Source organism: Trachemys scripta, chromosome 9 (assembly GCF_013100865.1).
Source record: "Trachemys scripta elegans isolate TJP31775 chromosome 9, CAS_Tse_1.0, whole genome shotgun sequence".
Classification (NCBI taxonomy): Eukaryota; Metazoa; Chordata; order Testudines; family Emydidae; genus Trachemys; species Trachemys scripta.
Window position 1 is genome coordinate 2,957,141 of NC_048306.1, and position 27,565 is coordinate 2,984,705.

A 27,565-nucleotide genomic window follows, 5' to 3' on the forward strand; every position below is an offset into this window, starting at 1 on the left:
GTGCTGTCCAGACAGTGCAGAGGGCGGTCAGTGCCCAGAGCTCACAGACAGACTAACGCGGGGAGAGGCCTTGGGAGGACGAGATAATCGCAGAGCAAGCGGAGTCGAGCAGAAAAGCTGAAGTTGCAGCTGACTGGTGCCGGTTGTGCGTGATTCGTAGGGATCAGAGAGGGTTTGACCCAGACTGGTTCAGGGCTAGATTGTGACTGGCTGTACGTCTACATGAGAACTCTCTCTCCACCCTAGGGCACAGGGCAGGTCCCCGGACCCAGGGGCTGGGTGTGCAGGGGGAGGCAGGTGCAGCAGGGAGGGGGAGGGAATGAGTGGGATCTTGGCTCTGCCCCCCTATGCTTTGGTCCGTGCATCATAATTGGCTCTACGGAGCCGTAATTTGCTGCTGGGTCCAGCTGTGATTCCACTGGGCAGAACGTGGCCATTGCGCATTCCTGATAAGCAGAGATTTTGTAAACTGGGGAATTGTCTGGACCTGGAATAAGCCGGCAGCAGGAGCATCACCACTGGCACTTACCGTAACACAAGCAGCAAGCCCTGTCATCCTGCTTCCAAAACCTTTTCTTCATCCCCACCATGAGGAGGGCATTGAAACTGGATGGGAACACATGCCTGGTCAGATCCGCATTGCTGACAATACACAGCGGGGCGGTTAACCGTTTCCTCGCGGTATTGGGGATATTTGCCATTCACACTCCAATTCTGGGCTGCTGTTTTGTTTGGATTTTTTACTTCTGGTGAGCTTTGCGATTTGTTTTTAATGAAAATGTGCACTTCCAGTCGTCACAGAAGAAACGCAGCTGCCACATGTTGCTAGCAGCATCTGGGTGCCAAATGGACCTTCCTGGGGTGTGTGAAGAGAATGGCATGTTGGAGACGCACGGGGGTGTCAAAGACCATCTAGCGTAGCCAGTCTCTTTCCTTGCCACTGCCAGAGTTTGCTCTGCAGTGATGGGCTCCTAATTCTAGGTGTGCTTTAAACGTGGCCTGTAAAGAGAAATGACGCATGAGGAAGGCTAGCAAACCACTTCAGTGGCAAGGCCGCTGGGGACTCAGTGGGCATGTCACTGTAGATTTCCCCTTCTGGGGGAGCCAAGTCCCACCGGCAATCTACCTGTGTGCTGTCTCAGGTAGTCTTCAGGAATTCCCGCTCTGTGCTACTTTCACAGTGGCTGGTAGGGGAGCCCAGGCCTACCCTCTGCTCTGGGTTCCAGCCCCGGGACCCTGTCAGCAGCCATCAACACTCACTTCTCTTTCCTTGGGCTTCCTCCTACTCACATATTTGCGCCCAGAGGTGAAAGCAGGCTCACTCCCTGCAGCCCCTTTCTGCCCTCAACTTCCAGGCTTTATACATGTCCACCTGCTCCTGCCCAGCCAGGCTTCATCTTCAGTTAGTGCTTATTGGTCAGGCCTGACTCTGCCGCATGTGCGGTCAATAAGGTTCATGACCCTTTCTGAGCCACTTTAACTCCACCAGGCCCAACCCAGCTCCTATTAACAACAATAGTGGGTAATGGAGGCCTGGGTACTCGTCTCCAGACCAGTTCCCTACACAATTCTGCCTCGTTTACTGCCCACGCTGTGCACCTCCGCCTGCATTGCAATGCATTTGCTTGAAGGGTAAACGGACACCCTACACTCGGTCGTTTTCTGACTGAGTGCTTCATTTGGCAGCTTGAATGTTTTTGGTGTCTTTTGTTTGGACTGGAACTTCGTGAATGCTTTTCGCAATCGAGTCCCTGAAGGGTTGTTCACACGTGCCTGCAGTAGGAACAGAAAAGAAAGGAACATTGTTGCAACTAGTATTCAGTCTGCACCTGAATTAATTTAGCCCGCAGACCTGGCTGGGCAGGCCAAGGTGCAGCTGGCATGAGCAGCTTCCTGTGAAATCTTCACTTCTGTCAAATCTTACTTTTGTGCTGCAGTTTCATGGATGTTAAGCATGTTGTTAAGGCAACCCATGTGTGTGTGTTTCCTGGCTTCTGCCACAGTCTTGTGTATAACCTTGGGAAGTCACTTAACCATGCGATGCTTCAGTTTGCACAGCTGCCAGGTAGATCTCTATCATTTCACCTACCTCCCAGGGGCGTTCAGCTAGTTCGGAGAGCTTCCGGGCCCTTTCTTCTGGCCAAGCTTCTGAACAGCTCCTTGATGGAGAAATGGGTTTTTTTCTGTTAGCAAGCAGAGGGTCGATGTGTTATTGATCGTTTTATGATGTCTGGAGCCCAGGTGCTTAGGAGCTGAATGCTAAATGTAAATTCCAAACCACATCACCACATGATGAGGCATCAGCAATGTCTGTAAAGCTCTTTGGGATCCTGAGATGGAAGGAGCTTTCCTAAGTGCAAAGTAGTAGTGCTGTAGAGGATGATTTCCCTGATACACATGCTGCTGTGTACAAAAATAGACTGAAACATCAGCCCTGACAGAGATCCATGTATCCAGTGGAAACACAAAGTCATTTGTCAATTTCTAATCCCGGCCCCACTATTTCCAGAGGAGAAAATCAAAACAGTGTTTTGTTTACATTCCTCCTCACTGGAAATAGCTGTGACTCCATTCAAGTCAGTGGAGATGCACTGATCTTCACCACCTCAGGAACTGCCTCTCTGTCTTTGACGTATTCAAGCAGGAAAGCCACATTTGGTTTAGCCCAGGGCCAGATTCTACCCTGGGATGTGCACTATTGACTCCCGTGGGAGCCAGACACTGTGTCCCAGAGCAGAAGCCATAGCGATTGGTGCCTAATGGTCGTTATTATGTGTGATGCAGCAGCGTCCGGTGACCCTGCTTGGGACCTGCATTGTGCTGGGTGCAGCACATACACTAGGTAGGCGTGGGAGAACAAGTGGGTGCGATAAAGAAGAGGGTGAGGGTAACAGGAGTAAGATCCTGTGGTTACGTTGCCGAGCTGTTGGACAGCTAGAGGTACCATATCCTCTCGGCTACACATTTAAAACCGAGACCTTGTCCATGCCAGGGATTTTCTACGATTCCAGCCACCAGCTTAGTGATGCTGATTCGAGTTTAACCTCGGCCTGGTTCTCCATTCCTCTTGTGCAGTCATTGTCACTGGTGCAAAGTCGGTGTTGAGCCCGGTGGCGTTTTAACTCACTTTGCCTTGCTCGCAGCGTTGCCAGTTCTCACCGTTTTATCTTGAGTCTCTCGTTATTTGTTGTTTTTTTTTCTTAAAGCCCCAGCTCCTGGAGTCAAGTGATTGGGTGAGAATCTCTGCATTCATTCGGAAAAAAAGTGAGGTTCCAGCCTTCCTGGTTGTGGAAGAGAGCCCCCAAACCAGAAGGAAAATGAAAAGAACCCCACACTTGTTATTTTAAATCTCATGACTTTAAGCCAGTCTCAGGATGTTGTGATTTTTTGAATTCCTAGGATTAGCCCCACTTGTGTAAACAGCCACACAAGGTGCAAGGCAACGGAGAGTCTGGCTCCTAGTGTAGACGGGCAAAGAGGTTATTTGCAGGGGAGGCGCTTAGCCCTGCTTGGCACTAGAGTAAACACACTGATTACGCTCCAGGCGGCGCTGGGCAGTTACAGAGCGGCTGCCATCAGTGTCTGTAACCAGAACGGATCCCCAGTGTAGACAAGGCCTGACTGAATCGGATCTGCTCCTCAGCCTCACCCCCATTGGCTGGTTGGTTTTCTTTTTAAGGCATCCTGGCAGAAGCGAGTCTTGAGGAGAGTCCTAGGCCTTTAGTGCCACCCCCCCTTGCCGTACTGATGGATTGGCTGCTTCTGTGTAGGGAGCTGTTTCTGAAATTAACAAGAGAGAGTGGTTTGTTGGTGAATGACCACGGCTTCTGCTTGCTCCAGGGCTGTCTGTGTCCGCTCTGTGCTGCTCCTGTGCCCTGGGAAGGAGACAGTGACTCTCTGACGGCCCTTTGCTGCCATGAGGGCAGCATACAGGGGACTGGATCAGCCTCTCAGGGTCTGTCTACACTACGGTTAAAAACCCACATCTGGCCTGTGCCAGCTGACTCGGGCTCGCACGGCTCCGGCTAAGCACCTCCCCTAGCCCGGGCCCAAACATCTGCACTGCTATTAAACAGCCCCCTAGCCCGAGTGAGCTGGCCCAGGCCAGCTGCGGGTGTCTTAGGGTGTGTTTACACTGCAGCTAGACCCTTTCCCACCACCCTTGGAGTGTGATGCTCCCAGCAGCGTCTGTGCAGACAGAAGAGGGGGTGGGGAATGTTTTTAGGTCTTTAGAAGATGCCCCTGAAAAGAAATATTGCGAATGGCTGGTCTGAGATGGCCCCAAGGAGAGCAAGAGTTAGCTCCTGTATTGTAGAGTCAGTATTACCAACCCCGAACACGCAGCAATCATGTCAGGCCCCCAAAACATGCATGGGTTTGTTTGTTTTTTAAATTCTCCATTTGGGTGGTTCTTATTTGGTTCTTGAGTCTTTAGGTAACACTCTGGTCACATCGTCTGCAAACGTGAGGGCTAAACACTTACTTTTTAAACTGAAAGCCGAGATCCCCACATTCTAGGGGGGTGGCAGTGGTGCCACTTTCATTACCGTTGAGACTAGCTTACAGTTTAATTGATTTTTCTAAGTGCTCCAATATCCACATGTTTCAACAGATTTTCTTGAACATTGCTCTGGCTCATGGGGATCCAGAACAGTGTTAGTGATCAAAGTTGAGGTCATTCAAGCGAGTGATTCCTGACATACAGCCCTCCTCAAAAATCACGCGGCTTCAACATTTAAAAGTTATTATAACTTTCTGTGCACAAGTCTTGGGCTCAAACTATGGCTCTGATCCTCCCCAAACTGATTTCACGTGGCTGCTTGGGATTGATCTCAGCTAGTGACTGGCCCCCGCTGCCCCTCTCGGGAAGCAGTGTTTTTAAAAGTTAATCCATATGAGGGGAGATTACCAAAACTGGGATGTCTCAGCTTGGAAAAGAGACGACTAAGGGGGAATATGATAGAGGTCTATAAAATCATGACTGGTGTGGAGAAAATAAATAAGGAAGTGCTATTTACTCTGTCTCATAACACAAGAACTAGGGGTCACCAAATGAAATTAATAAGCAGCAGGTTTAAAACAAACAAAAGGAAGTATTTTGTCACACATCACACAGTCAACCTGTGGAACTCCTCGCCAGAGGATATTGTAAAGGCCAAGACTATAACAGGGTTCAAAAAAGAACTAGATAAGTTCATGGAGGTTAGGTCCATTAATGGCTATTAGCCAGGATGGGCAGGGATGGTGTCCCTAGTCTCTGTTTGCCAGAAGCTGGGAATGGGCGACAGGGGATGGATTCCCTGCTCTGTTCATTCCCTCTGGGGCACCTGGCATTGGCCACTGTCAGAAGACAGGATACGGGGCTGGATGGACTCAGTATGGCCATTCTTGTGGGGCAAAAGTTGGATCTAAAATGTGGCTCAACCCAAATTGACAAGCCAGGAAAAATCACTTCCCCATGTGCAGTGGCCCGGGGATTCTGTTGCAAGCCAGAGTATGTACAGGAAGCCTGTGGTCACAAGCAGTGGGTGGTTCAAGGGGACATACTGTGGCTCTTAAACCTGGGGGGCTCTGCCATCCACAGACACCCCTGGAGCAAGGCGAATGCCCAGCAAACTGTCCCTGTATCTGTATCACTCGAGCAATGCAAAGCTGTTGGAGTCGGGGGAGATCCTCAGGCCTACAATGGAGGTGACCCCGAGTCGTGCTAGCTGCAGCAGGAATCTCTGACACTCTGAGCATACTCACTGCAGTAAAGAAAGGCTTTTAAAAAATGACTCCCAGAAAAAACTGTGGCTTGGCCTTAGCTCCAAGGCCCCACGCCTTAGAAGCTGCGGTGCCAGTTTCCTGTGCGCGCCGTAAAGGCGTATCATCGTCTCTGCATGGTTCCTAAAGACAGTGACCTATCGACCACTAACCCCACTCCGCGTGTACTCACTCTGCCAGCCCTCGCTGTATAATTAGAGAAGTCAGCACTGTGTTTAAAGAAATGGAAAAGATCCAGTGTCTAGAATCCCCTTCGGGGTGTGGTTCTGAGCGGGGCTACGCTGGCTGGTACTTTGTGGGCTGCTTTTCTGTCTGCACCGCTCTGCTCCGGCTCTGCCTGCCTGGGACGTACACTCGGGTGTTCCCTGTGTAAAACTTCCTTTGTGAAACGAATGCGACGTATGGTCACATGCTGTGGGCCACATCCTGGCTGGCATGTGCCTCTCTGCACATGCGTGAAAAGAGGCAGCCAGATGGCTCAGGCTGGGGTGACAATGCCCCGACTCCCCACAAACCGGAACTTGTAAAAGCTGTTTTAGGAGTGGATCCCTGGAGAGGATTTCCAGGTGGACTCTGGTAGCAGAGGGCATGATCCTCTCCTTTTAGTCAGCGTGTGCCGGCTCTGCTCTCAGCCCCACGTCCTGCACAGGCTGCTTCCGCTGGCAGGAATCACCTGAGCAGGTGTCGTGGCAGGGCAGGACGCGGGTGCACGGTGACAGCTGCTTTTGCACCAGTAACGACCCCGCTGGGGAGGGTGCTGCTGCAGCTGCCAGAATCTAAGCCTGTATTTTCACATGGAAACCGAGAGTCGTCGTCACTGTGCAGATTCTCTGAAGCTGCCCCCCTCGTCCCAAAGCTGGGACTTTCCATCCTCCTGGAGGCTCCAGCCAAAGCTGGCTGTGCCGCTACTCGCGCTGTCCGACGGGAGGAGAACAGGAAAGCTGTTGTGTTTTCTCTGCTTCTCGTTAAAAATCCAGGCCTGGGCAGACTAGCACAGCCGCCTGCAAGCATGGGGCGAGGGGGGCGGCCTTAGCCAGCTGGTCTCCCGCGGCCCTGGGCTCTTGAGCTTTGCGTGCAGCTGGAACGTCCCAGCTTAGCCCTCTGCTCCCTGTAGGCGCTGCGTGGCGAAGGTTACAGGGCGTGATGTGCAGGCGGTCGGGCTGTACGGCCCCTCAGGACCCGGCACTGGGTGTAACAGAAGAAGGCAGCGAGTGGTGACAGTGCGGTGTGGGAGAAATGGGCTGGGGGATGCTGCTGTTTGGGCCCCAGCCAGGGGGAATTTTTGTGTTCGAAGGCTTGGGAGAAATCCTGCAGATGGCAAAGAGGTGCCCAGATCGGATACCACAGTGATGGGCTTGGTGTAAGGTCTGGAACCGAGGGGAATATTTGCCATGTTACTGTGCCCCGCCCAAGGGAGGACTTGATTTGTATGGTGCTTGGTAGGGAGAGCTCCCCCGCCCCCCCCCCGGTGACAGAGGAGAGAGACGCTCTCCCACACTTTAGGCAGCAGAAAGTCCGGTCCCCGGAGCCGAGTTTTGCTGCCATGTGGACGGGTTGCCAGAGGGATCACAGGTGGCTGCTGTGAAAGCAAAATTAACACGTGCCTGAATTCCAAGCAGTCTGCAGTCCCTTGCACACCCCTTCCCCGCCCCCTGTAGACCACTCTGCCCAGGACACGTCATCTCTGTAAGGACCCTGGGCAGGGTCCTGGGAGTCTGTGTATAAAGACGGGCCCCAGCTCTGCTCCACTTTGTCCCGATTTGGGGGAGCCCGTGCTCTGGCCTCTCTGCAGCTTTGGGGGGAGATGGGACAGGAGCGAAAAACAGGGTGCGCCCACATTTTATAGCTGGCCACAATGGTCATTGCTTCTGAGGCCCTGCTCTGTACAGCCGTCTGGATGCTTGTTTCATGTCCTTAGGATCCTTTGGTGCCAATAAGTGTTGTTAAATGACAGTGGGACAAGGTGAGGGAGGGAATATCTGTTATTGGACCAATGTTTGCTGGTGAGGGAGACAAGCTTTTGAGCCGCACAGAGCTCCTCTTCAGGTCTAGGAAAGGAACTCCCAGGTCACAGCAAAGTGCCAGGTGGAACAGAGCGTTTAGCATAAGCAGTTGGCACATATTGTAAGGGACCATTCAAGGTAGAGTGGCCCGTTAACACCTCTGCAGTCAGCGGACAAAAAGAGGGGATTTGTGGGTTACAGATTGTTGTAATAAGCCATAAATGCAGCACCTCTGTTCCGTTTGAGATTTTTGTGTCTAGCAGAGTAACCAATTTAAGCTCCCAGGCTTGTCTTTTGAAAGTGTTGTGCATTTTGGGGGTTTCCTTTGGGGATGAGGACTGAGAGGTCAGCTATAGAGTGATCACTTTGTGAAAAGTGTGCACCCACAGGTGACAGTGTTTATCATTTTCCTGTGCTTCAGGGAGTGCATTAAAACACCTGGAGCATATAAAGGATGGGGTTATGTCTGTTTCAAGTGGATCCCTACTTCTGAGTCCCAGTTTCCTCTTCTAGAACGTATAATCCCTTGGTAGGAAGAATGGCACTGTACTCCATGCATTGCAGAGGTGAATGGGTGTTGCCAACTTGCATGAGGGTTGATGTTTTTCTTTAAGCCCCAGTTCCTGGAGTCAGGAATGATGTAAGAATCTCAATTTGGTGGTGGTGGGTTTGGTTTTTTGGTAATGGAAGTTTTAGCTCTAATGGCTGCAGTGAAAAGTTTGAAAATGTGACTAGAGTGACCCAAAGATGGCTCAGGGAGCAGAAGGCAAATAAAAAGAGCCCAAAACTTAGTAGTTTTGTAAAACAAAACAAAAAAACAACTTCACGATTTTTAATCCAATCCCATGAAGTTTGGGGAGCCTGAGTCATGATTTCTAAGTGTTTGGTGCTGGAGATACTTTTCTTCTGCTATGGTTATTTACTGGTAAAAATTCCTCACTTTTCCATAGTGTACTTGTTTAAAGGTGGATTTCCCCAGTTCTCGATTCAATGTAAACTCTTTCTTTCATAAACAAATTGTGTGACCAAAAGCTGAGATGTGATGTCTGTGGTTTTTATATGCTTATGTATCCAGGTTAGTTACCTCTCTCGGAAGTTGTTCCCCTTCTGAAATTATAGGTTGTAAGTTTCAAAACCAATGTGAGTGTGTTACACATGCACACGCCTGTTCTTTCTTGAGCATCACTGACTGGGCCACTGCGGTTAGCCTGTCCAAAATGTTAAATTATATGTTGTCATTTTTAATTATATTTAAATGCACCTTTTTCAATCCGTTCCTCAGCTGAACTTTTGCCTCATGTTTTCTATATTTTTCATCTAGTTGGTCCTTTGGGATCTATTTTGAAATTTAGTTTGCACTGGGTTTTATGAGATGCATCCGAGAAATGATTTCATACATAAATCAATGCATTACGGAGTTACAATAGAGAACGTAGATATACTGTAAAAAGCTGACCGAGTTTTTTGTGAGCAACAGTTGCACAGCCTGTGCATATTTTTAGATTTGTATGTGATCTGTGTTATTTCCCCTCTTTTGTCCAGTGCTCTTGACAGCTGTCACTCTTACTATTCAGATTATTGGTGTCTCCGTTCAGGATGCTGTCTCTTTTTTGCGATGAATGGATGTGTTTAGTTGAGTCTCAGATATTTCTCCATCAAGTCACAGTGAGAAAACATGACATCTCTTGTTCTCAGGCTCATCCACAAACAAACGGTTTTTAGTGCAAGGTTAAATGATAATGAAGAAGCTGCAGTAAAGGTTGACTTTAGCAGGGGAAGGATCATCTACTGAAAAATAATGTCAGTGTTAATGGGTTGGCATTTGTGCATAAAGAAGTGAAAGTCTAATCTAGTCTAGTTCCTACACGGGCTGTGGGTTAAAGAATGACCAACTTCCGTTCTGGAGCAGGAAATGTGAGCTGATGGTTACTGATGAGTCTTTCACATGATGTCTAAACAGACTGCATGAAGTGATTAATGGCGAAGTAAAAACAGCTTTTTGGTCTGTGTGCTACTGCTGCAAGCGGGTGATGGACAATTACTCTTCTGGGTTTGTTTGTTTTTAAATGCGAGCCACTCCGACATGACTGATGATATGAAATAACTTGTTATATTTGTTCCCTTAATGTACTATTTTGAAAACCCTCCAATCTTTGTGAAACACTCTTTTCTGCAAATTATGTACAATGCGTACCTTTATTCACCATCTGGGGTGATTTGGAAGAAAAGGGATACCGAGAAAGAGGCCATTGGAGTATGTTTTGATTAATAAATGTGATTGTAAGACATTCAGCAGGTGCAGAAAGGAGGTCATTGGAGAGAGATTGTTGTTCTGGCCTGGAAAGTTTGAAATGGAACTCTCCTTTCCTGTCCTCAATCCCATGAACACCCCAATTGTCATTATAGGGCGGCTCATGAAAGTTGGGCTAGTGGCATTTTAAAAAAAATACTATTTCCTTTTTAGAAAAAGTGTGCCAAAGACCTCGTTCTGAAACGAAATGTAAAGAATTCCATCGATTTTGCAAATGGATACAGGACAGGTCTCTTTGTCTGACTCCTTGTCAGCCTCTGGAGTCCCTCAGTCTGTCTCCTTGATGCATCAATCATTCGCTTACCCATTCCTTAAGTCCTCTGTGACTGTTTCCCATGGCTGTACACACCCTGGTGCCCCTAAGCTGCACGTTCAGGGGGCTCTTGCTGAAGAGGGTTTGGGCAGCTGGACGGGTGAAGGCAGGTTCCACGCAGAGACAGAGCAGCTTTGCCTTGGGGTTATTTTCTGAGCTTTCTCACTCTTTGTATCTGCACCAAACCAATGGCAGAGCCTTGCGCCTGCCTGGCTGGGCAAAAAGAGTTTGTTTCAATGGACTAATGCAGCTGAAGGCCCTGTCAAGATGCAGGCTAGCATATTTGAAGCCATGTTGTTCCCTAGGAGGCTTCCTAGGCTATATTATGGTGGCCACCATCTTGGACGACACACCGAGGGCCTCCTTGGCTCGGCACAGAGGGGCCTGGAACGCACGCAGACCACTGGGTTACAGTCACATGGCTTCAGACGTGCTGGCCTGGATTCAGTGCGGTTCTCAGGAGTGTTAAGCTAACTTGACTGAGGGCAGGTCTTCACTACGGGGGGGGTCGATTTAAGATACGCAAATTCAGCTACGCGAATAGCGTAGCTGAATTCGACCTATGGGAGCTGACTTACCCTGCTGTGAGGACGGCGGCAAAATCGACCTCCACGGCTCCTCGCCGACGGCGCTTACTCCCACCTCCGCTGGTGGAGTAAGAGCGTCGATTCGGGGATCGATTGTCGCGTCCCGACGAGACGCGATAATTCGATCCCCGAGAGATCGATTTCTACCCGCCGATTCAGGCGGGTCGTGTAGACCTAGCCTCAGAAACACACCCTCTGTCTGTCCAGACACATCCCTTGAGACCATCTCCCTGCTGCCCCCCACGTGGTACCTCTCGCCCCGTGTCTGTAAGCATGATGCTCACACTCCCTCTAGCTGGCCAAACAAGCTACCCTGGGAGGTACTACTCCATGCCTCTGAGCTGACCTTCCCCTCGCGAGCTCCAGGTGACGGTGAGGAGAGACGTGGGAACCCAAAGCAGCCCTATCAACCCTGCTGAGTAAGGGGACACAGGCCCTTGTATTTTTCAGCTGAGCTTAAAAATATCCTCTGTCGGCGCATGTTAGCCAGGAGTAATTTGCTCAGCCTTGTGCAAAAGGACAGTAACCAGAGACTGCTTCATCTTCTCCTACAGAGACACTCCGGATTGCTACTGCCCTAGCTTGGCACTGTCCCCGTGGGCAGCCCTGATTCCTCACATGGCAGAGAGAGATCAGCACAGGTGGTTCTTTGCCACCAACGGGGTCACTGATGTAGAAAATTGCTGAGCTTTATGGTTTGCTTTGCTGTGCCTGGCTGAGGCTGTGGGGTGGGACCAGCCCCTCACGAGCTGTACAGAATGAGTGTTGTAACCGGTTGGGAAACGTTCCTCCATGGAGCAATGTGTGTAAGTTTGTCAGTTTAATGCAGCCCAGTGTCCGCACCTGCCATGTCTCTGACTGTGACCCACCACCGCTCTCTTTCCGTGGGCCGGTCTTGATTCTCCCGAGAAGGAGATAGTGATTTTGTTGCTGAGGTAGCCAACTACAATGTCAGCTGACTCTGGGGAGTTGGCTTCTAGTTGTATAATTGCTTTCGTGCAATTGCTTCTCCTCCACTGTCACAATTCGCGTGGAGCCATCTGCTGATGTAATAGCAAGAGGCTGAAGCATTTACACCAGGAGGTGTCTGTGGTTTGCAGTTTAACAGAACTCAGCAAAAAAAAACAAAGACTTTTGAAATCTTCTTTCAGGGCTTAAAAAGCTTCATCTGCAGCCCTGTTAGATCTGCACCCTTTGCTACGTGCCGGAGAGCAAAGGTATAGTTTTGATGCCTGTCTTGCCATCCTACCAGTTTGCAGTTATAATTTGCATCAGGCACATAAAAATACTTCTCTCTAACTGGGTGACAACTGTAACTGAGGAATTCAGGTTCTCCTGGCTCATAGCTGTGCTGTGGGCTAACAGTCGAGTTTGTTTACAAAGACTTGACCTGCACCTTTCGGTTTCCATTCGAAGGTGTTGCTCTAAATCATCTTATGGCTTGTGGCAGCCAGTTGGGTTGTGTTTTGGTGATAAGTAAAACGAATGTGATGTGACTCTGCCATTAACCCAGTGGAGTTAGTCAGCAATATGGGTTCCTCGGCCCATGTGGGCTGCGGCTGATACAGGGAGGCCTGGATGGAGGGTGATTGGATGCCCTTGAAAATGGTGTGCTTCTGTCCTTCACTGAAAACATGTAAACTGACCTCAAACACTGGGATTTTGTGTCTTTCATGCATGTGGGTGGGCAGCTTCCATTCCGGCTTTAGGTGATGCTGTTTAGAGATGCTTGAGAGCAAACTAGAGAGCCCTAACCCCCTCTCCGACCTCCCGGCCCGGCTGGGCATTGCAGAGAATGGAATGGTTAAGGAATCGCACTTCTCACATCTTTGAAAACAGGTAATGTAAACACCCTTGGCTCTTGGTGCCGAAAGGCCAGGCCTTGCAAACCCTTGTGAGTATTTTGCACTCGTGCCGGTGGCTGGACTAGATGGCTAAGAGCTCAGATCTGTAGGTGTGTGAAGTTTCCCCGCATACAGCTGAAGGTCTGTTCTTGAAAGATGCCGGGTTTCCTCAGCTCTCCCTGAGCCCTCCTTGCAGGCCCGAGCCTTCGGGGGGAACCCTGCCATCCAGGTGCTATAAATAAGAGGGAGGGGTGTTACGTCAGGCGCTTTGTCGAATGTCATTAAAATCAGAAGAGGCCCCTTAGAGCAGGAGAGATGAAGAAATGCTGGGTTGTTTTTAGGTAGCTCAATAACACCAATTGCTAGTGCTGTTCAGGAATAAAAGCCTCTCATAAGAAGGGTTTGTGGTTCATGTTTAGACCTTGAAGTCTTTATAATTCAATTGACACCAATTCTTTTAAAGACGCCCATGCTGGGATGTGCTCTAGAATCTCTCGTTGCTCACTGGTCGTCAGCCACCTAACAAGGAGAGAAGAATTTGGCTCTTGTCAAAGGGGGGGGGGGGGGGGGGGGGGGATTGAAATAGTTTTGGAATCCAGGCTTATTTCCAGGATTTTTTCCCTTTTGACTCAAAGTGAATCCCTGCACTGCTTCTGCAGGATAAAAGACTCTTATGGTGGCACGAATGACAGTCATCCCCACCGCCAGAGCTGGAGAAAGGGGTCTCCGTGTGAAGGAGAATGCAGGCTCAAGACTTCAGTTTACCATCAGATTTACTGATTTACCTTAATTGGCACTGCAGCAAATGTTGTTGCATGTTCAGAGCAACGTGTTAAGGGCTGGTTTGTTTAGGAAGCAGCTTGGCTCAGAGAAAGTCAGACTCTATTTTTGTGCATGCAGGATATAAAGCTGCAAGCCAGGAAAGTGACTTTTAGGATGTTCTGCCCGTCACTAGCAAGTCTTTGGCACGTTGTCACAGAGCATTCTGTTAGACTGAAATCAGAGAGCTGTCCGGGGACGCTAACCAGCAACTTCATTCAGGGCCACTTCCTGCCACCAACGCTCAGTCCCAACTCGGGCAGTGACGTCTGAGTAGAGGCTGCGGGCTCTAGCCATAAGTACATGAAGTCAAATTCAGCTCCCATCTGCTCACTGTCATCACACTGCTGTGAGTGTGGAAGGCCATGAGAGCATGGGACCACTGACACCGTGTGTGTGTGTGTGGGGGGGGGGGAGAATGAAGGGGTAGGAGGTGGTTTTGGCTTTCATCCCCTCAGTGTTGCTGTGGTATCAGCATTGCCAAATCCAAGCATTCAGAAATCACGAGGTTGGCTTGAAACGGTGAGACATTAACATCAATTAATATCAGGTTCTTTTTATTTGCTTTCTTGTTTTTGAACTTTTGGGGGTCCCGTTTTCAATCTCTTCTCTGCAATTGTGAAAGCTAGTAACTTTCTTTTGTTAAAAAAAACAGTGTTAATTGAGATTCTCACATAATCACATGACTCCAGGAGCAAGGATTTTATGAAAAACTATCACAAGACTGGTAATAAAATAAACACAAGAACATAATACAAGAAGTAGGGGCCATCAAATGAAATTAATAGGCAACACGTTTAAAACAAAGAAAAAGAAGAATTTCTTCATACAACGCACAGTCAGCATGTGGAAGTCTTTACCAGAGGATGTTGTGAAAACCGAGACTATTACAGGGTTCAAAAAAAGAACTAGATAAGTTCGTGGAGGGTTGGTCCATCAATGGCTATTAACCGGGATGTTCAGGGATGGTGTCCCTAGCCTCTGTTTGTCAAGCTAGGAATGGGCCACAGGGGATAGATCACTTGATGATTCCCTGTTCTGTTCATTCCCTTTGGGGCACCTGGCATTGGCCACTGTTGGCAGACAGGATACGGGGCTAGATGGCCCTTTGGTCTGACCCAGTATGGCCGTGCTTATGTTCTAAAATCAGAGGTGTTGGCAGCACTTTGACCGGCCACTGTAGCTTCTCAGATCCCTGCCTAGTTAGGGGAAACTGCACAGAAACCCCTGCTACAGTCCACAGAAGCTGTTGAGCGTCTGCACTGGAGCTCCTTGTCCTGTGGTGGTTCACCAGACCTGCACCAGTCCCACTGACGGGGCCTCGTCCTGGGAAGTCTCCAGAATTAGGTCTTCCATGTGGTTGTGATTCATGCAGTATAACACGTCCTGTGTTACTTCTCAGACGCTACCCACTTGTGAGAGTGCAGAGGCTCTCTGGCAAACACCTCTGGTTTTTCCAAGTTGCTAGTTTGTCTGGTGGGCTCATCATGTCTACGTCTAAAGGGTTTTGCTGGCATCCGCACACCGCCGGAGCTTGGTGGAATTCGTTGAGGGTTGTGTGGGGGGGTGACACACACATTTCCAGAGAGCGATTTTGATGGCACCGTTTCAGCTGTTTGAGCTAATCCACAGCGGCATTACTGCACTGCGCTGCATGAAAAGAACTCGGAATGGAAAATCAGGTGGGACAATTAGACTTTTTACAAGGTCTCTCCTTTGCCAACCCAAAGCATGTACGTAAAAACCTGTGTGCACTATTCACACGGCATGGAATTCCCTGCTCGCTGACCAGCCACGTGAGGCCAGGCACCTCTTAAGGCAGGAAACTAGGCCTTAACCAGCACGTCGGCCCTGTGCTAGCCTCCTGCAGGGATGGGGCTGGGAAGCCTGGCTCAGTAGGTTGCAGAACCGGGTCCCGAGGCTGACCGAGGGGTGTTTTTCTGCTGGTGCACATGCCAGTTCGAGGAAACTTACAGTGAAAGGTGGATATTTTTAAAGTGCTGTGGGAAACTGTTAAGATCTCATTGCTTGTTACTTATCACATTAGAAATTAACCCCAAATGACTTCCTGATTGAGCCTTCCCCAGACCTTGGGGCAGCCTATACAATGGGCGCTGTTCATCCTCCCACAGCCTTACAATCAACTTGGCCCCACACGTCCAATTTGTGAAAGCCGATCGGAGAGGGATTTAGTTTTGTTTTTAAAAGTGAGTGGCAACAGTTGTGTTTAATCAAATGGAAAACCTCCCGGGGATACGGCAGCCCTTGAAAATGAAACTGACTTTAAACCAGTGTGAAAAGCACTTAACTGATTTCAGTTACCCACAGTGGGGAAAACTGCAAAAAAGTAAATAAGGAGCAATAAATGGTGAGATTCACATTGGATATTTAAAATTCTTTCATTTTAATAATCAGACTTGTTAGGAATAGGTCAACTCATTTTTATTTACAACACATGATATAAGTTAACAGCAGCCCATTCATGAACTGAAAAGGGAAAAAAGCAATATAAACCAGTATTTTATAAACTTGTTTTATATACATAATAAAGCAAGATTTTACAGTGTAAAACGTATCTTAAAAGTTAGTGCCACTTGAGATAAATTGGTACTACTGCCCTAGGCAACTGAATGTATTGAGTATTCCTTTTGACCGCAATCCTAAAAGAACAAATTGAAGGATCCGTTTTAATCTTACTGGCCACATGGACCTTCCAGTAATGTGAATTGGAGTTATTTGCAGGTGTTAAAAGGAAATAATATCTCCTTATAGTCAAGCTGATGAGATGTTATTGATATTGATAGAAGTTAGTTAAAAATGACTAAACAGAAAACATAAATAATAGCAATTTTATCCTTAAAATAGCATAATCAGAGGGATTTAATTTGTGAGCGCATAGAGAAATGTTAGAGAAAATAAGTTTCTAATAGTTCTCTTTTTCTGAAGGGAATGGTGTACTAATTTTCTAGTGCCATGGCTGGCAAAATAGTTTTCCACAACACATTGCATCATTGGAGCACATGCAAATTGTATCGCGTGTATTTATTTCAGTTTTAATCATATGACACCACTTCCTTTTTTGTGTTTAAGCAGCAGGGTTGCAGCACTCTTCTTACACAAAATGGCATTTCTGCCTCTTTGGTTGCAGTTTTTGGGAAGTATCCTTTGCTTGCTAGCAGATCAGATGTATATACTGAAACAGAACTCTACTCTAAGGCGTAAAGCCAAATTCCTTCATAGTGTCAGCCGGTGCAACTCCATGAGATGCCGGAGAAGAAAATACTCCGGTGTCGCAGGCCAAATGAAAATGGGATCTCAGAAACCATGGAGATGGGTGCAGTATGAGAACCAAAAGAGACACCCAGATAGGCAGCCTCTCTTTCCCCCGTAGAGGGAGGCCAGAAACAACTATTTGAGCCGGTCAGGAGAGGAGGAGGGAATTCTGGCCCAAATTCATCAATCCTTAATCGGACTAAATTCCCCTTGACCTCAGTAGGAGTTTTGCTTGAGTAAAGATGGTGGAAGTTGGCCTTTTGTTACTAATGTGGCTACTGCCTTATGGACATGGGAACAAAACCCTGGGCAGTGTTTGGCCTGATCACTCCCTCAGGTATAACGCTATTGGATACTTCAGTGCAGTCTCCTTAGAGTGTTGGATGTTTGCTTCAGTTGTGTATCTTCCTGTGTCGTGGCATCACTTGTCTTTTTAACATCCCCAGCCCCAAATCTTAATAGGAGCATGTTTAGTTTAAAGACTAAATAATGGCATGTAACAATGACGTTAACCCACTATTACATTTCATTAGCTCTGTCTGCCAAATGGAATCAGGTTACCATGGTTTACAGTATCAGAGGGGTAGCCGTGTTAGTCTGGATCTGTGAAAAGCAACAGAGGGTCCTGTGGCACCTTTAAGACTAACAGAAGTACTGGGAGCATAAGCTTTCCGTGGGTAAGAACCTCACTTCTTCAAATGCATGGTGTACAGTGATTACATAATACGTAACGTGACTGTGTCGTGGCAATTGCTTGTTATGACTTTGTACCTAGAGCAATGCAGGGTTTGAATTTACAAGCAAATCCTTGAATTTCTGCAGATGAATTCTCCGTAAGAATTTGGAGAATGCCAAACCCTGCGCAAGCGGGAAAGGCTGCGCTCGGAAGCACAAGTAAAGGTCCAGCTGTTTCTACCAGGAGCCTATCCATGTCCTCCTGCCACAGCGTGTGTGAATTCGGGAGAGTCAAACCGCAGGTGAAGTGCGAGTGTTTGGGGGGTGACGTGCCTGGCCTTGTTGAGGTCTCCATCCTCCCAAGGGCTGAGTGGCCTCTGGCAGGGGTGCAGCTCCTGAGGGAGTGCAGCAAATGTCAGGAGGTGCTCAGGGTCTCCCGGGATCAGGCCCAAATGGGGGCGAGGAGAGAATTAAAGTTCCCATCCTTCAGGCTGTTCTAGCTCATGCGGCACAGAATGGTCCCAGGATCGTGTGAGCACAAGGTTCATTTAAAGCCGACTTTGCACCCCACTGCCATTCGGAGTCCCATCAAGTGCTCATTGACGGCTGCCAAGGATCTGATCTGGGACAGTCCATCTGATATGGCTGGTGTTCCTGTTTCTCAAAAGTAGTGTTTCCAGAAAGACGCTTCGAGGTAGTTTGTAGCCAGCCAGACAGTCCTGGGGCCTCTGGCTGATTGCCAAATGTCAACACAGTGTTGCCAACTTTCACTATCAATGGTGCTTTCCTTAAAGGCCCAGCTGCTGGAGTCCTGTGATTATGTGAGACTCTCAGTCTTCATTTAAAAAAAAAAAAGGTCAGTCTCTGTATGGTTGTAGAGGAAAGCTTGAAAATATGACCCCAGCACACTCTAAAGACTTGGAAACCAGAAGGCCAAGAAAAAGAACTTATTATTTATGATTTTTTTAAAAAAAAAACTCTCAATATTGAAGCCAGTCTCATGATGTTTTAGGGCCTGTCTTGTTTAACATTTGGGGTTGTCAGTCCTGCAATTTGCGTAGCATTCTCAGTGTGTTCTGCACGGCAGTTCAGAAATGCATTTGGGTCTGATCCGGTGCGGTGTGGTGCTCAGCACCCACAGTCTGTGTTCGAAAGCAAAATGGGAAGTTGTCGGTGCTAGAAACCGCTCGTACTGAGGCCATTTGTCTCTGAAGCAGAAGCTGTTATCCGTGAGGCTTTTTCACAGGGCAGCTGCTGGAATTTTGATGGTCACATGCAACATATAAGCCTGTGAATGCTTCACCTCTCATTCTTTGTAACAGTTCTTCTCGTGGGCCTGACCCTCTATGTCTGGCTTAAGAGACACTGCCTTGAACCTCAATGGGATACGTTCCTGTAGGATGGGCTGATGGATCAATATTTCATTCACAGTGAACGTTACACAAAACATTCCGATGAGTCTGGAGTAAAGTTTATTGCTAGTTGAAAATAGTTGAAAATAGTTGAAAACCGGACAGTCTCTACGCAAAAGAATTAATGGACACAAATCTGACATCAGGAATCAAAATACTCAAAAACCAGTGGGAGAACACTTTAACCTGTCTGGTCATTCAGTGACAGACCTGCGGGTGGCTATATTACAACAGAAAAACTTCAAAAACAGACTCCAACGAGAGACTGCTGAGCTAGAATTGATATGCAAACTAGACACAATCAACTCCGGTTTGAATAAGGACTGGGAATGGCTGAGCCATTACAAACATTGATTCTATCTCCCCTTGTAAGTATGCTCACACTTCTTATCAAACTGTCTGTACTGGGCTATCTTGATTATCACTTCAAAAGTTTTTTTTCTCTTAATTAATTGGCCTCTCAGAGTTGGTAAGACAACTCCCACCTGTTTATGCTCTCTGTATGTGTGTATATATATCTCCTCAATATATGTTCCATTCTATATGCATCCGAAGAAGTGGGCTGTAGTCCACGAAAGCTTATGCTCTAATAAATTTGTTAGTCTCTAAGGTGCCACAAGTACTCCTGTTCTTCTTTTTGCGGATACAGACTAACACGGCTGCTACTCTGAAACCTGAAAATAGTATGTTGAAGCTTCACCTAAACATGCTACTTTTGTGATGTGGGTTATCTCGGGTAGATGCGTTTTTAGTTCCAGATTGAAACAATCAAAATCACTGCAAAGACTAAAAAACAGCATCTGTGGAGGGGTTGTTTAGTGTTACACTTTTCTCCTAACTCATGAACAGGGTCAAGCTAATAGTCTGAAGTTCATTTTTCCATTCATCGTGATCCTTCCCCATCATCTATAATCTTTGAAAAGAACTTGGTATAAAATTAAATTTTCATAGCTCCTGTGACAAGTGTCTGATAACTGCTTATGAAATCCAAAGTCTGGGCTGGAACTGGAGTAAATTTTCCTAGTCATTGCTTTTTTTGTCCCCCTTTTTTTGGCTTTTGTTCATTTTTGGTGCTCTCTAATCTGACTAAAGGAAAAGCGGTGACTAGCATAGTGGTTTTACAATACCGTCACAGCAACGCTGTGGGCTAACACAGGAGTTTACCTAAGCCATGCTGGCTCCCAGAGGTCTCTGCCAAAGGGGTCGAATACAAACACCTTGGCAAGGATAAAATAATCATTTGTTTTTTCTCTTCAGCAACTGCAATAATCTGAAAAATAAAAAAGGACTGGCCTTAAACGGCAGGCAGTAAGTTGTAAAGCTGTATCCTCTGATAGAGGAATTTAGTATGTACGTGACAAGGCTGCCATATGATTGAATATGCAGCTGTTCTCAATTAGGTGATGGCAGATCTGTATGGAAAAAGGGTGGAACAGTCATTGCTAGCGAGATCTGTTTATCAATGGTTTGTAAAGGGCTTGATTGTGCTCTCTCACCAGTTTTACCCACTGTGACCCCATGGATTTCAGTAGAGTTTCTCCTGATTTACCATAGCCCAGGTCTTCACCTAAACCTTAGCTACATTGCTCAGAGCTGCGAAAAATTCACACCCTGATAGTTAAGCCAACCTAAGGCCTGGTATAGACACTGCTAGGTCAATGGAAGATTTATTCTGTCGACCTCGCTACTCCCTCTCGAGGGGGTGGATTACCGACGGCGAATGAAAAAACCCTTCCGTCGCTGTAGCAAGTGGCCACGCTTTGGCACTACAATGGCGCAGCTGCCGCAGTGCTGCTGTCGTGCCTGTAACATAGGCAAGCCCGTGTTCTAAGTCAGAGCAAAATCAGACGCAGAGATTTTACAATCGCCCTTGCCATAAACTGTCGCCTTACAGTGTGTCTGGAGGTGTGATTTATTGCTAGGCGTTTGGGTTTCAAGTGTTGAAAGGGATTATTGTGTTGATCTTCCTTTCCATCCTGCAAGATTCCTGGTTAGAGCTCAGAACAGCTGGTTTGCTGTCATCTTGCCAAATGGCAGGCTTCCAGAGGCCTCGTAAATCTCGCATCACATAACGAGCCTCAAACAGAGACAGCTCAAGCGACACTGAGTGTCGGAGTGTCATTCCAGCAGGATTGTTTTAGACTAGTGCAGATGAACTACTACGATGGTAAATACCTTTAAAACCACAACCGCTAACCTGTCCAGGCAGCTTGTTTTCCACGCTAAAGGGAGAGAGGGCGTGTGGACTGGGGCGGCTAGCGCTTAAAGTTTCGGTTGTGTGACCATGGGCATGTCACTGAACCACAGTTCACCCTGTAGGATGTGTGCAGTAATGTTTACCTACATGGCAGAAGGATTGTAAGGTTGATGTAATGAGTAATTCATTGGTACCGTGCTTTGAAATCCTCAGGTGAAGATCGCTGTGGAAGGGCAGAGTGCTGTGAGTCACGAATGTGATTTGTTAAGGGCTCCCGGCATAATCTGGATTCGGTAGCAGCCAACTTCAGGGGCAGAAGTGGAACTGATGACTCTTGTTGGGGAAGTGCATCTCAGTTCTTGGCTGGGTGCCTCAGATGCAACATTTGCAATTTTTTTTCACGATCTGTTTTGTTCTGCTTTTATTTTCCTTCAGGAAAAAACCAAAGTGGTTGAACCCTTGGACTACGAGAATGTGGTCCTGCAAAGGAAAGCCCAGATCTACAGCGATCCTCTCCGTGATCTGCTCATGTTTCCGATGGAGGATGTGTCTGTGAGTTTGTGCTGGCTCCTTCTCCTGTACAAGGCCTAATCCACCCCTCCGCTAACCCCCCCTCACGCTGGGGAACCCCCTTCGATTTCAGTGTCCACTTCTACACTGATTTCAAAGGTGTTACAGCCAGGTCAAATGGGAGTGATCAGGCCCAGAGTATTTATTATTTTCGCTGACAATTTATATGGGCCCAATTCACCATGAAATCTCGTTTTCTATCCCCCCTCCCCGCAGATCTCGGTGATAGGTCGCCAGCAGAGGACTGTCCAGTCTACGGTGCCAGAAGACGCTCAAAGGAAGGCTCAGAGTCTCTTTGTCAAAGAGGTAGAGTGCAAAGGCCTTTGACCTGCAGCGTTGCAGCACCTTGTCCTTCAGGGGAAATGCTCTCCAGACGGCGCTGCAGCTAATGGCAGATAAGGCTGCAAGTTGCTTTGCTGGCCTCGTCTGTGACACAGGGGAGCTGTAACTTCAGGCCTGGAGAAACAACTCTTTTTCTATCTGGCAGCTGCAGTTTGAGCCGCCTGCGGCCCCCAGCTGTGAGGGGTGCGCTGTTCACCCCCAGGCCTTTAATGGGAAGGGGGAAGGCAGAGGCTTCACTGCTTCCGCCTGCCGTGCCTCAGAGCCGCTGGAGCGGCTCCTGGGTGTGCGTCGGCAGGAACGAGACTGGGGAAGGGAGACGCCCGAGAGCAGCTGCTCTGAGCAGCACCAAATGGAAAATGACTCCTGGGTTGCTCTTGACCCGGCAGCCGCTCCTTTTGGCAGCTGCACTGCGCCCTTGAACGTGGTTCCCGGGCAGCTGCGGGTGGCGCCTGGTGGGGAGCCCAGCTCCCGCGTGGCCAGAGTGGAGGGGAAAGGGGGAACCCCGGCAGAGGTGCCATTGGTGGAGGACTGTTTTGAGACACCGTTAAAGGAGCCCGACTCTCGGAGGCAGATGCCTGGCGCTGTCTGAAAATCTGGTTCCACAAACGTGCGCCAGGCTGGGCTCTCAGCAGCACTAGTCCGGTCCGAAAGCCGCGGCCAAGGTAAGCGCAGATGCCAGCACCCGTGCAGCTGGCAAGAGGCTAGGTGTGCGTTGTAACCGGGCAGCTCTCCTGTCCGGGCCAGGCGCTCCTCGTTTGGTGTAATGAGGAGGGTGGGGCTGCCCTTGGGGGTATTAAATGGGGGAGAGTCTAGGGGCCGAGAGCTCAAAGGAGCCAAGCGGGATGGAGCGGCTCGGGGAGGGGACGCCCCAGAAGGAGGGAGCGGTGAGAGGTCCCTCATCGAGCTGTGGAGCCAGATCCAGCTGGTGACAGGAGGAGGCAGTCGTGGGTCACCCACAAACCTCCCCCGGCCAGAAAGGGCTGGAGACTTAGAGCAGCAGAGGGAGATGCTGGCTGGCTCTCCGAGCGGGAGAGCTGAAGCCAGAGGGCCAGAGAGGGCTGAGCCTGCCAATGTCTCCGGGCAAAAGCTAGGAGCAAACCCAGGAGTCGGGACAGAAACAGGGCGGAGGAGCCCCCCAGCTAGAGGGACTGGGCTGAGGCATAGCAAGGTAGCTGCACCTGTCGTGCCACGGCCTGCCACAGGAGGGCAGCCCAGGAAGGGCTTGTGACATGGTGGAGAAATTGTGCAGGTGACCGGCCCCTTGGAAGAGAGAACTTGAGGCGGGGACCTCTTGCAGAGTCACCCTGAGGCCAGGAGGAGGCGCTCTGAAAGCAGCCATCCTATCACATGGGTATCTAGGTCTCAAAGGAATTCTGTGGTGTTTAGTTTCCCCAGTCCAGGATAAAAGAAACAACTCCACGAAGTCTTTGTCCAACCTACTGTGTATGTTTGTTCCCTTAATGCCAGCCTCAGCGTCTCACTAGTAGCTCTTCATTCTTAAGAGTTGTGCATGTTTTTGCTTAGCATGCTGTGATTTCAAAGAACATGCCTCATTCTCCTTACAGTGCATTAAAACGTACCACTCAGACTGGCATGTGGTGAACTATAAATATGAAGAATACTCAGGTGACTTCCGGATGTTGCCGTGGTAAGTGTCTCTCTTCTGGGATGCTAGGAACTCTTAATAACCTTGCTAGACTGTGGTTTGATCAGGTCTAAATTTCAGCTTAGAAAAGAGACGACTCAAGGGGAAATGATAGAGGTCTATAAAATCGTGACTGGTGTGGAGAAAGTGAATAGGGAACTGTTGTTTACCCCTTCACATATCACAAGAGCCAGGGGTCACCCACTGAAACTACTAAGCAGCAGGTTTAAAACAAACAGAAGAAAGTACTTCATCACACAATGCACAGTTAACCTGTGGAACTCATTGCCAAAAAAGTATAACAGGGTTCAAAAAAGAACTAGATAAGTTCATGGAGGATAGATCCATCAATGGCTATGGACGCAAACCCATGCTCTGGGTGTCCCTAGTCTCTGACTGCCAGAAGTTGCAACTGGACATCATTATGGATCACTCCATAATTGCCATGTTCTGTTCTGTTCATTCCCTCTGAAGCACCTGGCGTTGGCCACTGTTAGAAGACAGGATACTGGACCGGATGGACCATTGGTCTGACCCAGTCTGGCCGTTCTTATGACATATTGTTATTGATCCAACAATCCACTAATATTTTCTGTTCCCTGGTGTTTGCCCCACCCCTGTATCGTCTCATGAGATTTACTTGCCCTTTATTTAGGGTTTGCAAGCCAGAGGTCTGTGTCACTCAGACTGTATCAGGGAACTGCAGAGACATTACAGGGGTTCGTTCACTGTCAACGTACAAACATCCTCCTTCCATCAGCTGTTATGACAGGAAGAGCCTAAATTCAGGAATGTGGCAGAATACCTAGCTTCAGTGCAGTCTGCTTATCCCGAATCAGGAATCCCATTGTCTCTGAATGCTGACTGTCACAGCATGGTCCTTGCTCAAGTCAATCCTGCTTGTGCCTAACATGGTGGGGAAATACCAGTCCTGGGGAATAAGAATATCGCCATCAACACTGGCAATGCTGAAGAGAGCTTTGTGCATTAAAATGCCAGCCCTGTGTGTTACTCCAGCCAAAGGCTAATCTCGTTTAGTGCCTCCATCTTCAGTCAAGCACATGCATGCCTGATTGATGGGTGGTTATGTGCTGGGTGGGGCCAGTTTTGCCCCCCTCACCTCTCAAACTGCTTCAGACAAAGCTCTCGTGGTATGCTGACTGCCCCTCCTTGCTAATTGACTCCTCTGGGGAGGCAGGCTACAAGAACTGGGGGACAGCTGGCTTTGACAATTCAACACGTTTCTGGTCAGGAGGTTTGTCGGAAAGTAGGATGACCAGATGTCCCGATTTTATAGGGACAGTCCCGATTTTGGGGTCTTTTTCTTGAATAGGTTTCTATTACCCCCCACCCTCTGCCCCAATTTTTCACATTTGCTATCTGGTCACCCTATTGGAAAGGGCCTTGTCTTGCAAACAGGTTTGGTTTCCACAAATTGGCATTTTTCGATGAATGTTATGTTATGTCAAAAAATTCCCGACCAGCTCGATGTGCAAGAGGTCTGCTCCATGCAGGTGGTGTGAAAGCCATGCACAAGAGGATGCCATTGGTGCTTGAATTACATTCAGTTTGCACATGTTCTTACTATCTGATCTTTGTTGGGTTTTGCAAAATAAATGATGGGCGGGCCCCTTGACTCGGTCCTGCTCATGCAAACCAGCAATAACTGCACTGAAGTTGGCGAAGTTACACAGTGTAACAAAAACCAAAGGAAGAAGCCACCCTCCTCCAGCCCCTGTGGATAAAACACTGCTTGCCTTGCTCACACAAGAAGTGCCAGTGACTTAAATGGGACTACACAAGTGAGTAAGGCAAGCAGGATTTGGCTGTATGAAGGCTATGGGCGTTCTACAGGTAGAGCAAGATCATTGGCCACCCACCTGTGGACTTTGGTCAGAAGTCAGACTTTGGTCACGTCTGGTCAGAAAATCAGGCTTCAGAGTGACTTGGAGGTTTTTAGACTGTACAGATCTCTTTGGTGGTCAATTAAGGCACCAGTTCCTGTAGGTTTCACTCGTACTGAAGTGTACGTTCAACGTGAAGCCCAGCTTCGGTGCGCGTGAAGAGGGTGTGGGGGAAGGTTCATGTACAAGCTTTGATTGAGACCTCTGCATGTTTATATCATTTTCTCCCAGAGAAGCAACAAGATCCATAGATTTCAAGGCCTGAAGGGAACCATTATGATGATCTAGTCTGGCTTTCTGCATAGCATAGGCCAGAGAATTTCCCTCAGGGATTTCTCCAAGCTCAGTAACTTCTGCTAAGGCATATCTTTTAGGCAGCCACCCGCTCGTGACACGTCACGGCGACACACACGAATGTATGGCCTGCCATTGTCCTACCCCCTCCCTACTCATCCACATCAATTTTTGCAAATAATATCTGGTGTTGAGCCTACTCATTCCATTGCATGCATGTACGTTTCCAGCAGTGACAAGAGGACTGGTACCCGTTCTTTACTATTGTCCTGAATTCTTCCCTTCTGTGTGACTGTCTTACATACTGTGTTATATTTTCAGCAAATCCTTTAGACCGGAGAAGATTCCAAACCACGTATTTGAGATTGATGAAGACGTTGAAAAGGATGAGGTAAGGGGAAGATAAATGTCTCCGTAGCACTGTGCGTTGCAGCTGGAACAATTCACGCCAGGCAAAGCGCCAGGCTGGAATGCTCTCGCTGGGAAATCATACACTGACGGCCCGTTCCCTTTTCTGAGCGGTTGGGACAATTATCCATCTGCAGGTGTTACAAGATAATCTCTTAGAGCCAAGAGGCTTATGAATTAGTAGGCATGTGCCTCCTTTCAGTTAACTGGGATGTTTTCCCTGGATGCTTTCTTTGGCTCTCCATCTGGTATCTTGCAGCAGTATGAAACGGAGAGGCCAAGAATATTACTAAGCAATTCTTTGTGTGAAGGTTTTAATTCAATCTACTTCAATCAAAAGTGAACAGGTAGGTGTCCATGTGTCAAGTAATCTTGCAAAATGGCGTTACTGCTTGTTCAAAGACACAGGATCTGACTCTCTTTTGCCTTGCAATTTGTGTCATCACTTACACCTGCTCACAGGGTGTAAAACACTGCCACTCCGAGGTCCTGATCCTGCAATCAGATCCCAAATATTCGAAAGTGTCCATTGCTTCTGTGGGCCAGCGTCTGTGTGCTCACCTCATTCAAGGGGCTCTGAGCCCTTTCAGTGCTTTTCCACAGACATCACCTGGAGTTGAGACCGCTTCGCCCTTCTGAAAATCAGGCCCGAAGGGTTTCGAGATGTGCACCCGGTATTAGAGATCACTTTTGAACATGTGCACATTAACCACTCTGCCTCGCATTGCCCACATCTGCAACATAGCAAGATTGTCTGCCTCTCTGGAGAAACACCAGGAGAGCCGCAGGTGGACGTTGTTAATAAGGTTTAGTCTAAAATTGCTGGACATTGTAGCCTAAATGTGTTTAAATGTGATGGGGGCGATGAGGCACCATGGCTGATGAATTTATTAAAGGGGAAAGGCAGCTTGTGTTTTACCAAGGCTGAAATTTGAAAGGGATGTTTTGTATGCATTTTTAATGGCTATTGTGCATGTCCTGGATGTGCCTTTTAGAGGATGTGCCTCTTTATAGTCGAGAATTGATTGTTGGGCCCAACCTTGAATTTCCTGGTGGTTTTGTTGGCTTGTGTCATAGCCTTAACATTAGCTGTGTGTAGTTTCTTTCCTTTAATAGCATCGCACTCTATCTAGCTGCGGTATTGTGCAGTAAGTTACACAATGTGCTTTCCCAAAAGAAAAGGACAAAAATAAACCCTCAAC

At 48.2% G+C, this 27,565-nt stretch overlaps 1 protein-coding gene across 4 annotated transcripts in view; it reads left to right on the forward strand.

Moving 5' to 3' along the window:
• DOCK11 (dedicator of cytokinesis 11) overlaps positions 1-27,565 on the forward strand; it is a 122,023-nt gene that overhangs the window by 13,397 nt on the left and 81,061 nt on the right. For all 4 annotated transcript variants that reach the window (XM_034782729.1, XM_034782730.1, XM_034782731.1 and 1 more), the window contains exons 2-5: positions 21,636-21,752; positions 21,987-22,076; positions 23,678-23,760; positions 26,277-26,346. In XM_034782729.1, the coding sequence (XP_034638620.1) occupies positions 21,636-21,752; positions 21,987-22,076; positions 23,678-23,760; positions 26,277-26,346 (360 nt within the window). The remainder of the gene's footprint in view (positions 1-21,635; positions 21,753-21,986; positions 22,077-23,677; positions 23,761-26,276; positions 26,347-27,565) is intronic.